Below are 11,862 nucleotides of genomic sequence, written 5' to 3' on the forward strand. Positions count from 1 at the left end.
CAAGTAGAAGTAAGCAGTTAGTAACACACACCTAGAGCTGAGAACCAGCCAAACTCGAAGTGTGAAAAGCCACAGCTCCTAGCACAAGACAGTAGATTTGATGAAAAGCCACAATGGCAACACAAATCGCAGCTTCACCTTTGCTGTGGCTGCCCCCTAAAACATGTCCTTTGATGAGTTGCGGTTACACGCAGAAAAGCTCCTAAAAAGGGTGAGATGGATGATGATGTTGTCCTCATCAGCTGCCTCCTCAGCAGTGGGTTCATTAGTTTCGATTAGATTCGTAAAAGGCATGTGTCCTTTGTGAAGGAAATGAGCAACCCTCTATAGCTGCGTGATTGTCAATGAGGTGAATACGTTGCCAGCTGACTCGGGGATAAGTGGGAGACCTGACTGCCATCAGCATCCCCTCTGCAGAGCAGAAAGCCCAGGGTTCAGAGCAACTCGTCAGCTCAACTGAACTATTATCACCATCACCTAAGCAGGCTTTTGCTTTTAGTTTGAATTTATTTTACTAGTAGTGATGTGTTGCCATGTGCCCTCAGATACTTCCATAACTCAAAGCACTCATTATTCCAATTGTGCCCCTCTAAGGAAATCATTAACAATCACAAAAATTCGCCCACTGGTGTCAGGCAACACCCAGAAAGCCTTTGTTTAAAATTAGAAGGTCATTGCTAAGTTCTCTTTTTTATGGGAAAAAAAAAAAGGGGGAGGCAGCTGCCACCTTGCAATGGCTGAAGTACCTCTTGCACTTGTCAGCCCCTTCATTTCACCCGCAAAATCACAGAATGTCCTGAGTTGGAAGGGGCTCACAAGGATCATCGAGTCCAACTCCTGTCCCTGCACAGGAAAACCTCACAGTTCTCACCATGAACTCTGTCCAGACCAAATCCAAGGTGGCAACAACCCACCTCAACTGTCAAAGCGGATAGAGATGTGAAGGCTACCAGAGCAAGCGTGAGCCCCTTCTCTCTTGTCCTCCTCCGGCGTAGCCCAAACCTGAGGGGACACACCTACTCAGGAGACTACAGCTCAGTCACGCCCTTAGAGGGCTCAGGTACCATCTGTGAGGCGGGAAAACTCACCTCACGTTCCTTCGAGGCTCCTGTTCCTTTAAGAGGCGGAGCCACCACCGCCCGCTGGCGCTGATTGGCTGGCCCCGCCTCCTCCTCTTCCCCCCGCCGTGGGCGGCCGTTAGCGGCCGGTAACAGCGGCGGGTGGGTGATGGTGGCGGGCGGCGCTGTGCGGCTGCTGCCGCTCCCGCGTCCCCTGCTCGGGCGGGCCGCCGGGGCGAGGGGGGCGCTGTCCGGTTGGGCGACGGCGGGGCGCGGTGGGCTGCGTGCCGGGCGCTGGGTCGCGGTGGCCTTGGCGGTGCCCGCTGGGACTGGCTGGAAGGAGAGACCGGGACAGCGGGGACCGGTGTGGGTGGGGGAGCGCGGCCCGGAGCGGCCGCCCCGGAGGTTGCTGTGGCGCTTGGGTCTGGCGCTCCGGTTGGGTCTGCGGGCTTGCGGGTTGCTGCTGCGCTTTGGCCCCCTGCTGTTGCTCTACCCGCTGAGCCGCCTGTGGCCTGGCCTGGGTGCCGTGTGGCTGCGGCTGCTGCGGAGGGCGGCCGAGGCCGCCGGCCCCACCTGTGTCAAGCTGGGCCAGTGGGCCAGCACCCGGAGGGACCTCTTCTCTGAGGCCTTCTGTGATGAATTTTCCAAGCTGCATGTTGAGGTGAGCCCGCACCCATGGGCCCACACAGATGAGCTCCTCAGGAAAGCCTTTGGTGAGGACTGGACAGGCATCCTCAAGTTCCAAAGCCAGGAGCCAGTTGGCTCGGGCTGTGTCGCCCAGGTGTATAAAGCCTATGCTGACCTCACGGCTATCACTGGCTCCCAAGCCAAGGAGCTAGCACGACGCTCAAAGTTAAGGTCTGCTTTTGAAGCGTGGGAAGTGTCAAGCTTTAGAGGCCTCCTCAGGTGGCTGAGGAGGTGGAAGAGTGAGGAGATGAAGGTTGAGAGGAGCAGTGAGGAGCTGAGCCCAGCAGACTGCTCCCGGGAGAGTCCTGTGAGTGGGACACCCGCTATGGAGCAGATGGCCAAACCACTCCTGAAAGCAAATCCTTTATCAGCCAGACACCTCACGCCTGTAGCCATTAAAGTAAGTCGTACATCTGACCGGTAGATGTGTGAAAATGGAGCGTGTTGGATGGGGTGGATCAGAGTTTAATTCCCATTAAGATCAGTAGCTGGCAAGGGCCAGGCAGAGTGAGAGAAGGGATGCTCATCACCCTTGGTGACTTTTCTCAATGCTTTGGTTCCAGCCAGCTGCAATCCAGACTTGCTGTGGCCCCAACTCTTCCCAGCCCAGGGAACTGGAGTACACGTACTGCCTGTGGCACCATTTGAGCTGGCACGTGGATACTAGAAATGCCTGTAAGGGCCCAGTTTGCATTAAAAGAAAGAACATTAAGCTTGGTTTCACCTTCCAGAAAATGAAACCCTTTCTTTGCTCACATGAAGAAACCTGGAACATATAAGTTCTTTCCAGGAAAGTTTATTTAAAGAAATCTTCTATTCAAGCTGCTCCAGGTACTAATCAGTACTACATGGTGGAGAGAGGATGGGTGTGTGAAAGCATTGGAAAATGGCATTGGGTGAGACTGTAGTCTCCAGCACAGATATATTCCATTTGACAATTATGAAATGTTTCTTTACAACTTAATTCATGGCAAAATGTGAATTCTTCTGAGGACTAGCTGGGGAGGCTTTGTTAGCTCCCAGTCTAGTAGGCTGGGTTCTGTCTATTTGGAATGTGTCACTTGAGCTGATTGAAATGGGACTGTCCTTTTCACACTGTTTGGGGTGCTGATCTTGCCACCATTTGTTCTTGTGCAGGTCCTGCACCCCGGGCTAGTCCACCAAGTCCAGATGGATCTGTTTCTCATGAAGATGGGCAGCCACATCATTGGACTTCTCCCTGGATTCAAGTGGCTCAGTTTGACAGAGATTGTGGAGGAGTTTGAAAAGCTTATGATTCAGCAGGTGTGTGACATGCCATAGTCCACGTGTACTGGAACAGAACTGCCCTTTGTCTTGCTAGTGGCTGGTTCTAGCCCTGTTCATACTACTACATTTTAAAAGGTTAGACAAAGGCTTGCTTGTTCTCTAGACTAAAGACTAATAAGTCTTTTAGGAAGGCTTATATTCTGATACTAAAAAAAGCAAAGCAATGATAAAAATTAACAATCTTTATTAGATTTGAAAATATTTTTTAGACTTTAATTATGTTTTCTAGTGAACAGCATGAACGGCTGGCTAGTCATAGTTACAGTCCTTTGTGCAGCATTGTGAAGGATGAACACTGATGAGAGACCTCTTCTTAGGAAAAGAATCTCTCCAAACAAGTTTTCAGATGTGTGTTTTCTCATCCTACAGATATGTTTGTAATCTGTACTCACTGGTCACGTTTGTTAGCACTGAAGTATATATCTTGGCATAACTAATATGTTTTTACATAAGTTAATAATACATTCTAAATTGTATTGTCATCAGACAGATGGTATTGGTAAAATTAAGCTTTACTAACAGATCAGAAAACATGTCCTGATTCACTCATGTCTTCTAAAAACATAGTCCTGAAATGTCCTTACTGCCAAACTTATCTGCTAAATCAATTTTTCTGTCTAGATTGCAGAAGTCTAAAGTTTGTTATAAGCTTTTGAAAGCTGTAATTTTCCACTATTGCAAAAAATCTAAACAGTAAATCCATGTTGTAAACTGTTGACTGTATTCAGGTGTGACTCGAGGTCACTGGTACCAGTTTAGTTCTGCAGAGCTTTTGGTGTGTGCTATGAAGACTGAGGATTAGGAGAGCATCTGATAGGCCTGTCATCATTTTGTTTCTCTTTGAAATAACAAGAAATATTCCTGGGATATATCCCATTGCCAGATAAAGGAGGTGAGGCAAGGTTATCCTCCCTCTCGCCTCCTTGAGCACCAGCAGTGGACAGAAGGTGGTAAAAGAATGGGCAGGAGAGATGCCTTTGTGTCAAGGCCCTGCATCACTGAAGAGCTGGGGCCAGGGCTTTGCAGAGTGGATTATTTTGTGTGTGTTATGCTAAATTTCTTCCTGCTATGGCTGTTTATCTGTAAAGTGAGGCTAGGGCTACAGTTCTTCTAGCCTGACTGCCTGCCCACCCTGCCATTTGGACAGTAAACTTTGGTTCAGGATCTGTCTTACCTTTGAAAATAATGCAGTCCAGGTCTTTTTGAGGCATCATGTCCATCGTAAGAGTAACCTGTATTTCACAGGTGCTGGGTTGTGGGCCATTTGTTACCCAGTCTGTTACTCTCCTCTTCCATCAGGAAAGCTATAAACATGTAAGAAGCACCACTCTATTTTGTTATCATTCAGGTTTTCTGACCAGTTTTGTTGGTATTGAGTATTGCTCTTTACAGTCACCTCCTCATACAGGATCCTGAAGATCTGATTCTAATTGCATCTAATTCCCAAACTCCTTTCTGTTTCTCTCCCTTGAGATTGACTTACGCTACGAAGCCAGAAATCTGGAACGCTTCCGACAAAATTTCCTAGATGTCGATTTTGTGAAGTTCCCAACTCCCCTTTGGCCTTTGGTAACGACAGATGTTCTAGTGGAAACATTTGAGGTAAGAACTGCAGGGTCTGGGAGTGGTGGTTAACAGGGAGAAGGCCCTTGGGAGAACATGCCAAGGAGGAGTTTTTTGAGGAGCAATCAGAGACAGAAGGATGCTTTTCTCTTACTTACTTAAAGAGATTGGTGTCCTTCCTCAGTGTCTCTTCCACTCTCTGTGTTTGTAAACAGTGCATCCCAGAAGACAGGTGGCAGGCAGCTCCATATAGAAGTGAACACTTGGCCTGACATCAAGTAGACCAGCAGTGTGTCCAGACACCACGCGCTTGCCTGTGCTTTGCAAACCAACACCACCCTCCAACTCTCCTCTGTGGTGGGTCAGAGCAAGGAGCTCAGCAATCTGACACTTTCTGATGCTTGCCTCACTCCCCTTGTGGATGTTTGAGTCACAGGCCAGAGCTTCTCTCAGCCTTAGTTTTCATGCATGTGATGCTGACAAGAGTATTTCTGCCCCAGGCTATATTGCCCCCTCTTGCCAAAGAACAACCCCTTGCTTCTCTCATATTCTCCATTGCAGTAGGTACAGCCTCTACTGAGCAGGTCCCTTCTAGGGTGTTCTTATTGTCTTCCCTCAACTCTGGGCACCTAGGTAATGGTGCTGTTGAAGTTGGGACACAGGGTGTGCTTGACTCCAGCTCTGTGTTTATTTCAGGAGAGTGAGCCTATTTCGTGCTACCTGCATGCCGAGATTGCCACGGAGCTGAGGCAGAGACTTGCAAAGATGGGGATGGACATGCTGCTAAAGATGGTAGGCACTTGGCTTAGGATGAAAGTGAAGCTTGTTTTCCTGCAGAAGCTATTCAGCTGGGTTAATAATATGGCTAAAGAGAGAACCTTTTTGCTTCCCACAACTCCTACCCTTCTCCCCATGAACTCAAACATAAAATTTGAGCCTTTTGGAGCCAGCACCTGGGTGCCAGGTATCATGCAGTAACACAGGACTTGGGCTGCCAGAGCACTGTGCAGCTCCTGAACTGGCAGAGCGAAGGTCTATACTTTGTGTGCAATGTAACAAAATCTTGAGTAAAGCCTGGGCTAGATAAACCATTGCTGTAGACTTTGATGGGGAGCTTCTTCCGCTGCAGAAGAGCGGTCTGCTTGCAAACAGTAGGGTCTTCCTATGCAACTTGATCAGTGCATTGCTTAGGAAACCCACTAATCCATGTTATGAATATTCACATACTGGCCAAATGCTATAAAGTGCAATGTAATTAGCAAATATCATGGTCTCTGCAGAGACTATGGATGCAACTCATGGGGAAAACAGCTAGCTAGTTTCTTAATTTATTGGTCCCCTCCTACAAAACTACCTTTTATAAGAAATAATATGGAGTAAAGAAAACAAACCTGGCCAGATTCAGCTTCTGACTGTGTAGCTCTTTTGTGATGGAAATATTCAGAAATTATTTGGAAAGGGGAATTGAGAGGTGACACAATTGGCTTGTGAGGAGCTGTGAGAACTAGCAGCAAAGAGTTGCATAAGTATCTCACGGTATTGAATGCGTGGGCAGTAAGTGTGAGATGAAATTTAGTTGATAGCTGCAACATCATGCTAGGGCAATGGTGAAGCCTGCAGTTCTGACTCTCTGCAGTACGACAGACTCTGAAATAACTTTTAAAACTAAGAAAAGCAATGGCAGAACTATTAATAGATTTATGCTAACATTGGATTCAATGGTTGGAAGCAAAGCAAAACTCTGAAATTTTAAGAGTAGAAAAGAATTAAAGAGCAAAGAAACAACATTATGGCCGTAAGTAAAACAAATACCTGTTTCTTAATAATTTTTGGAATTCTAGTCCCTCGCTGTCCAGAACTCTCCATTTCAAGGGCTGTAATAGAGCTAGAAGAGGTGCAGAGGAAGGCAGATGGAATGATTACTGGTGTGAAGTGGCTTCTCTACTGAAATGGTGAAATAATTTGGACACAATTCTGGAAAGCAGAGAAATCAGTAGCTTATGACAGAGAGATATGCAGTCATGAGTGTATGAGAGTGAGTATGGATCTATTGTGTGTGGTTTCTCAGAACAACAAGGATTACCAGAGGTCATTTTTTCAGGTAACACCTAAAAATATATATATTTTTTTCATACAGGTCTAATTATTTACGTGACAATTGGACAAATTTGTAGGATAAATCCATGAAATGCAAAGAAAACCTCCTTGGGGCAGGAAGTCCTGCAGTCCCACATGGTTAGGAGTGTTAATGAGGAAGTATTACCTTGCGCTTGCCATCTTGCTTGTCCTTTCTGCTACTAACTGCTATCAGAGGCAGAGAAGTGCTACATACATTTGTCCCCTCTTGTTTCTGTTTTCAATACAATTGTAATGTGGGTTGATGTCGCAGAGTAGCCGAACTTAACTACTCACTAAAACCCAGGCCACTGAATTGGAAATGGCCTATTACTTTGCCAAGATCCACCAGCATGCCCCCAGTTTAGAGTTAATTGCCGAAGAGTACTACTGGTCCCTGCTGGGACTCCTGGCTGCCTGACCTGATGTTTAGGAAACACAGAGGATTGCTTCACACAGCTCTGATGACACCCCCAGAGTGAGCAGCACCCGTGCCATTTCAGGACAGCTAGTCTCCAGCAGAAGCCATTTGCTGTGCTACTGCTGCCAATGTGATGCACATTGGTAATGACAGGGAACGGATCAGAAATGAACCTCTGCTATATCATAGAATCATAGAACAGTTTGGGCTGGAGGGGACCTTCAAAGGTCATCCAGTCCAACCCCCCTGCCATGAGCAGGGACATCTTCAACTAGATCAGGTTGCTCAGAGCCCTGTCCAGCCCAGCCTTGAACGTGTCCAGGGATGGGGCATCTACCACCTCTCTGGGCAACCTGGGCCTGTGTTTCATCATCCACATTGTAAAAAATGTCTTCCTCACGTCTAGCCTGAATCTCCCCTCCTTTAGTTTAAAACCATTATCGCTTGTCCTACCACAACAGGCCCTGCTAAAGAGTCTGTTCCCATCTTTCTTTCAGGCTGCTTTTAAGTACTGAAAGGCCATGATACGGTCTCCCTGGAGCCTTCTCTTCTCCAGGCTGAACAACCCCAACTCTCTCAGACTGTCCTCACAGGAGGGGTGTTACAGCCCTCTTGTTATCTTTGTGGCCCTATTTAACTGGAGTTTTGCTGTGGGCATGTTTGGTTGGAACAAGCTGCTTGTCCATCCTCTAGGTCTTTGTTGACAACTTTGTCCATGCTGACCTGCACCCTGGGAACATCCTGGTTCAAGGCACGGCCCACCTCAGCACCAGCTGCCAGGAGCAGACAGCCATTGTGGATCTGTGTGACACGCTCGTGGTGGAAGTGCAGCCACCCCTCAGGCGGCTCTGCCTGGTGCTACTGGACGCAGGGATTGTGGCGGAGCTGCAGAGCACTGACCTGCAGAACTTCCGGGCAGTTTTCACAGCTGTGGTCCAGGGCCAGGTGAGGCATCTGCTGTGGGGCTGGGGAAGGACAACAGAGGAAGAATCTGATAGCTGAACTGCTCATTTTCTCTCTACTTCCACTTACAATCCTCCCTAAGAGGGGAGAGGAGACTTGCTAGCGTGGAAGCTATGTCAGACACAGAGATAAGATGTTCAGCTAAAGCAAGGAGGCTGCCAGTGTGGAGCGATTTCTGTCGCCCAAGACATGGAAGGTGTTAAATGGGAAGCATAGGCTGACAGTCCCTGGCTAGGAGTGCTTCTGATGCAGGTTAGGACTGCCTGGGAGCTGCTTACATTTCAGAGCCTGTTGCAGAATCTGCCAGATTTTGCTAGAGAAGAGAAGGAACATCTTGGTATTCTACACACATTGCCTTCTGCAGCCTTGCTGCTGGAAAGCCCATATGCCATCCTTCATTTTGCTGTTGTGTCAGCGTCTGTAGAGAAGAGGAAGCAAAATGGGTGCAGGTTGGGTCTCTGTTGCTGGAATGGGAAAGCATGGCCCTGGGACTTCTCCCTGCAGTGTGTCTCCTCCAGGGACTTCTGCAGCAAAGGCCTTCCAGGGACAATGATGTGCAACTCCTTGTAGGCCTGATGGTATCAGTGATCAAGTTTTGACTCTGTTTTCCAACTTATTTCACAGGGGGAGAGAGTGGCAGAACTGATCCTTCATCACGCCCGTGCAAACCAGTGCCAGGATATCGAGCAATTCAAAGCTGAGATGGCGGAACTAGTGACCAAGGTCCGGGGGAACACCATTGCCCTAGGAAAGGTAAGTGCACAGTGTCCCACTCTCACTTACCTGTAATTCAGTGCAACTTGGCTTTCAGAATGATCCATGTGGAAAGGCCGCTCTGATCTCATCAGCACCACCAACCAGTCCTCCTTGTGAGGAGCTGCTGAGCCTGATGTTACCGCTTGCATCCTGTTAGCTAAGGCCAGCCTGGGCACTTCAGAGAATGTAGTGTGGTGGTATTGAGCAAATTAATGCATATTGTGTATTGCTGTGAGGTCAGACATTCTCAGCCTTTCTGGGCTGGCAGGTAAGCAGAACCATGGGTCACAGCTGAACTCTTTCTCCAGGGCAGGGTGAGGGGGATCATACCTTGATGTTGGCTGTTGTCAGCCCAGTAATCTTGTTCTACCACCAGAGTCAAATGCTAACAAACACTTGGAAGAATCCTGCCTGACACTCAGACAGGTGGTTCTTCTTGACAAGTGATTTTTTTGATCAGTTGTTAACTTCTCCTTTTGTATTTCAGCTTCAAGTGGCAAATCTCCTCTCCAATGTCTTTAAACTATTGATGACCCATAAGGTGAGGTCCTGTCACTGTCTGCCCTCAATAGCAGGAAGTTCATCTGGGGAGGGAGAACTACTGGGAACGTGAAGGGCTGGCAAGGAGGACTGACTTCTGAAACGAACAGCTAGGAGGGGGAGTGTAGAAATGCATCCAGGTGTGGCGAGGTTGCTGTTTCTTGGGCCTTAACACACACCCTATCAAGATCAATTTCTGTTTTGTTGAGGTTTGTCTTAATACTGCATTTTATAGTTGATATTATTTACTAATAGGAATAATTCTGTAATGCATAGTTTTTCCTATCCTTTTGAATAGTTCCTTGGAAGCAGAAGTTGTAGTCTAATATATGTTCCTCTTGTACATCATTATGTGCTTTCTTCCCTGGACCTCTTTCTCAGTATGGGGTTATGTAACAGCACTGCACCATTTTACTGGTTAGTTAGCATGCTCCAAAGTGAAGAGTTATTTGCAGAATAGATTCCTTCTTATAACTGATTGTATTTGGGGAACAAGTTTCCATGATCGCAAACAACTTTGAAAATCAACGGAGCTATGGTAGCCTGAACTAGGGAAAATGAAAAGGTTGTCAGCTACAGGGCTCCCAATTCGACGAATTCTTAATGCCCTGGTATGCTTTGAAACAATCCTGGTACCTGGCTGGAAAGTGGGCAATAGTTTGTTCACATGCAGGGCAGAGGATTGTTTCCTCTGTGATCTGTGGGGGTCTTTTGTGGCTATTCAGAAGGTGAGCTCGCCCTTACAGAAGTGTGTGTGCTCAAATATATTGGATATTACTGCAGCTTACACCTACATTGTCAATGATGAGCTCTCCTAAGCTCTTGCTGTTCCATTAGGGAAGGAAAAAAATCCCAATCCCCTTCTTGGAACTGAAAAACAAGCTCATGGGTTCCCTTAGGCATTTACCCTGAAAGTGTTGCCTTCTTTTTGGGCCTGCAGCTGCATTTCAGTGAGTTCTGAAACTCCAAGTTGTAGTATAGTTTCATGTGTGTGTATGCTTTCCTCTGCCTCTTCCCTTCCCTCTCAGCTTAGCCAATGCTGGTACCTCTGTAGAATGGGCTCAGAAAAAAATAAGGTCCATGTAGTCTCCTGTGGTTCTAGGTGAAGCTCGAGAGTAATTTTGCTTCCATCATCTTTGCCATCATGGTTCTGGAAGGTCTTGGTCGTTCACTGGACCCTGAACTGGACATCCTAGAGGCAGCTAAACCACTGCTCATCAAAACTGCAGCTTCTGTCCTCAAATAGACTCCTGTGTCTGCTGCCCTCTCGCCATGCAGGGTTACCCATACAGTCTGTGAGCTGACAAGAGAAAGAAGCTGAAAGTGAGAAGTCACATGTGTCTTGGGGACATGCCATGCAGTGGTCGCTCTCCATTAATGCTGCCTTTAGTTGTTTCAGCCAAACACCAGGCGTGGGATGATCAGAAGGACTGTTCCAGAAACCAGGAAGACTTTGCACAATTGAAGAGTTCTGACTCATTGCACAGTTCTGAGAGCTAATGTGCTCTGGTAGTTTTTAAAGAAACATATCATGTAGTTCAGGTGCACAAGATCACTGCAGCCTGATGAGAAAAGCAGACTTACTTGTCGAAAAGTCTTTAAAAAGATGTTCATTGATCAAGTCTGTTTTGAAATATATCAAGTTAAATATTTAAATTTAATTTACTGGGTTTTTTTTGTCACTGTGATATGAGAAATTATGTTCTAATACCATCTAAGCAACTAATTCTGACTGAAAAAAGCCAATAAACCTTTTTGTCTTTTGTACTTTTAACTTCTACTTTTATTGTAGAAGTGTCCTGAGGTCCTGCATGGAGTGGTCTGTTTTTAGTCATTTTGGATGATGGAAACAGACCAGTCAGTTTTGTTTTTTTTTTTTTTTTCCAAACTTCTGTACTCTAGCACAATACTATGGGAATTTGGAATATAAACAGCAAAAGAAAATACTTGCCTAGGCAGAAAATTGAATTCCATAATAAAAAACAACTTTTGGGAATACTTGTACTGGTCTTACATTTTGTTTGTTTGTTTTCTGGAAGCTTAAAAAAAAGGTTTTGTTTTTTATTCTTCTGTGTTGCTTACTTCCTACTACCCTCCCCCCCTGCTCCCCCTGTCAACTCAAAACCTGAACTAATATGTAAATGCTTAGAGTTTGTTTCCAGTAGTTTACAAAACAAAGAGTCCAAGTATTTTCCTAAAGGATGGAAAACACATTGTGAATGTTTGAAACTAAACAAAGCCTGCAAAAAAGCTAGATCGGACATGGCTTTTACAGTCAATTATTTTAATAGCAGTATTAAAATTACTTTATGGCTGTATTCTAAAGAATATGAATGATGTGAAATACTGTAGTACTAAATACATTCCCAGATCTGCTGTAGGTGAAATTGCAGCAGCACAGGGTGTCTGCAGTGGTCTGTTTTCAGATGATCAAGCAATGACGAGAAAGTA

General features: G+C 46.3%; 1 protein-coding gene across 2 annotated transcripts; it reads left to right on the forward strand.

Moving 5' to 3' along the window:
• The first annotated feature begins 1,194 nt into the window (after window positions 1-1,194).
• Window positions 1,195-11,409, forward strand: ADCK2 (aarF domain containing kinase 2). Of its 2 annotated transcripts, none has more exons than XM_065843085.2 (8): window positions 1,195-2,145; window positions 2,883-3,029; window positions 4,527-4,655; window positions 5,313-5,408; window positions 7,846-8,097; window positions 8,740-8,868; window positions 9,359-9,412; window positions 10,514-11,409. In XM_065843085.2, exons 1-8 carry the CDS (start codon window positions 1,228-1,230, stop codon window positions 10,655-10,657), a joined length of 1,869 nt encoding a protein of 622 aa, XP_065699157.1. In that variant the 5' UTR covers window positions 1,195-1,227; the 3' UTR covers window positions 10,658-11,409. The 2 variants fall into 2 exon arrangements, with proteins under 2 accessions (XP_065699157.1, XP_071654440.1); XM_071798339.1 differs by having other exon boundaries at window positions 10,569-11,409.
• The last annotated feature ends 453 nt before the right edge of the window (window positions 11,410-11,862 follow it).

Source organism: Patagioenas fasciata, chromosome 1, assembly GCF_037038585.1.
Source record: "Patagioenas fasciata isolate bPatFas1 chromosome 1, bPatFas1.hap1, whole genome shotgun sequence".
In the NCBI taxonomy this organism is placed as follows: Eukaryota; Metazoa; Chordata; class Aves; order Columbiformes; family Columbidae; genus Patagioenas; species Patagioenas fasciata.

Excerpts from the sequence above, each read along its gene's own strand:
- ADCK2 (XM_065843085.2), top strand. The coding sequence starts at position 1,228 with ATGGTGGCGGGCGGCGCTGTGCGGCTGCTGCCGCTCCCGCGTCCCCTG. Across the intron at positions 3,030-4,526 it reads AAAAGCTTATGATTCAGCAG|ATTGACTTACGCTACGAAGC; the intron begins GTGTGTGACATG and ends CTCTCCCTTGAG. Across the intron at positions 4,656-5,312 it reads TTCTAGTGGAAACATTTGAG|GAGAGTGAGCCTATTTCGTG; the intron begins GTAAGAACTGCA and ends TGTTTATTTCAG.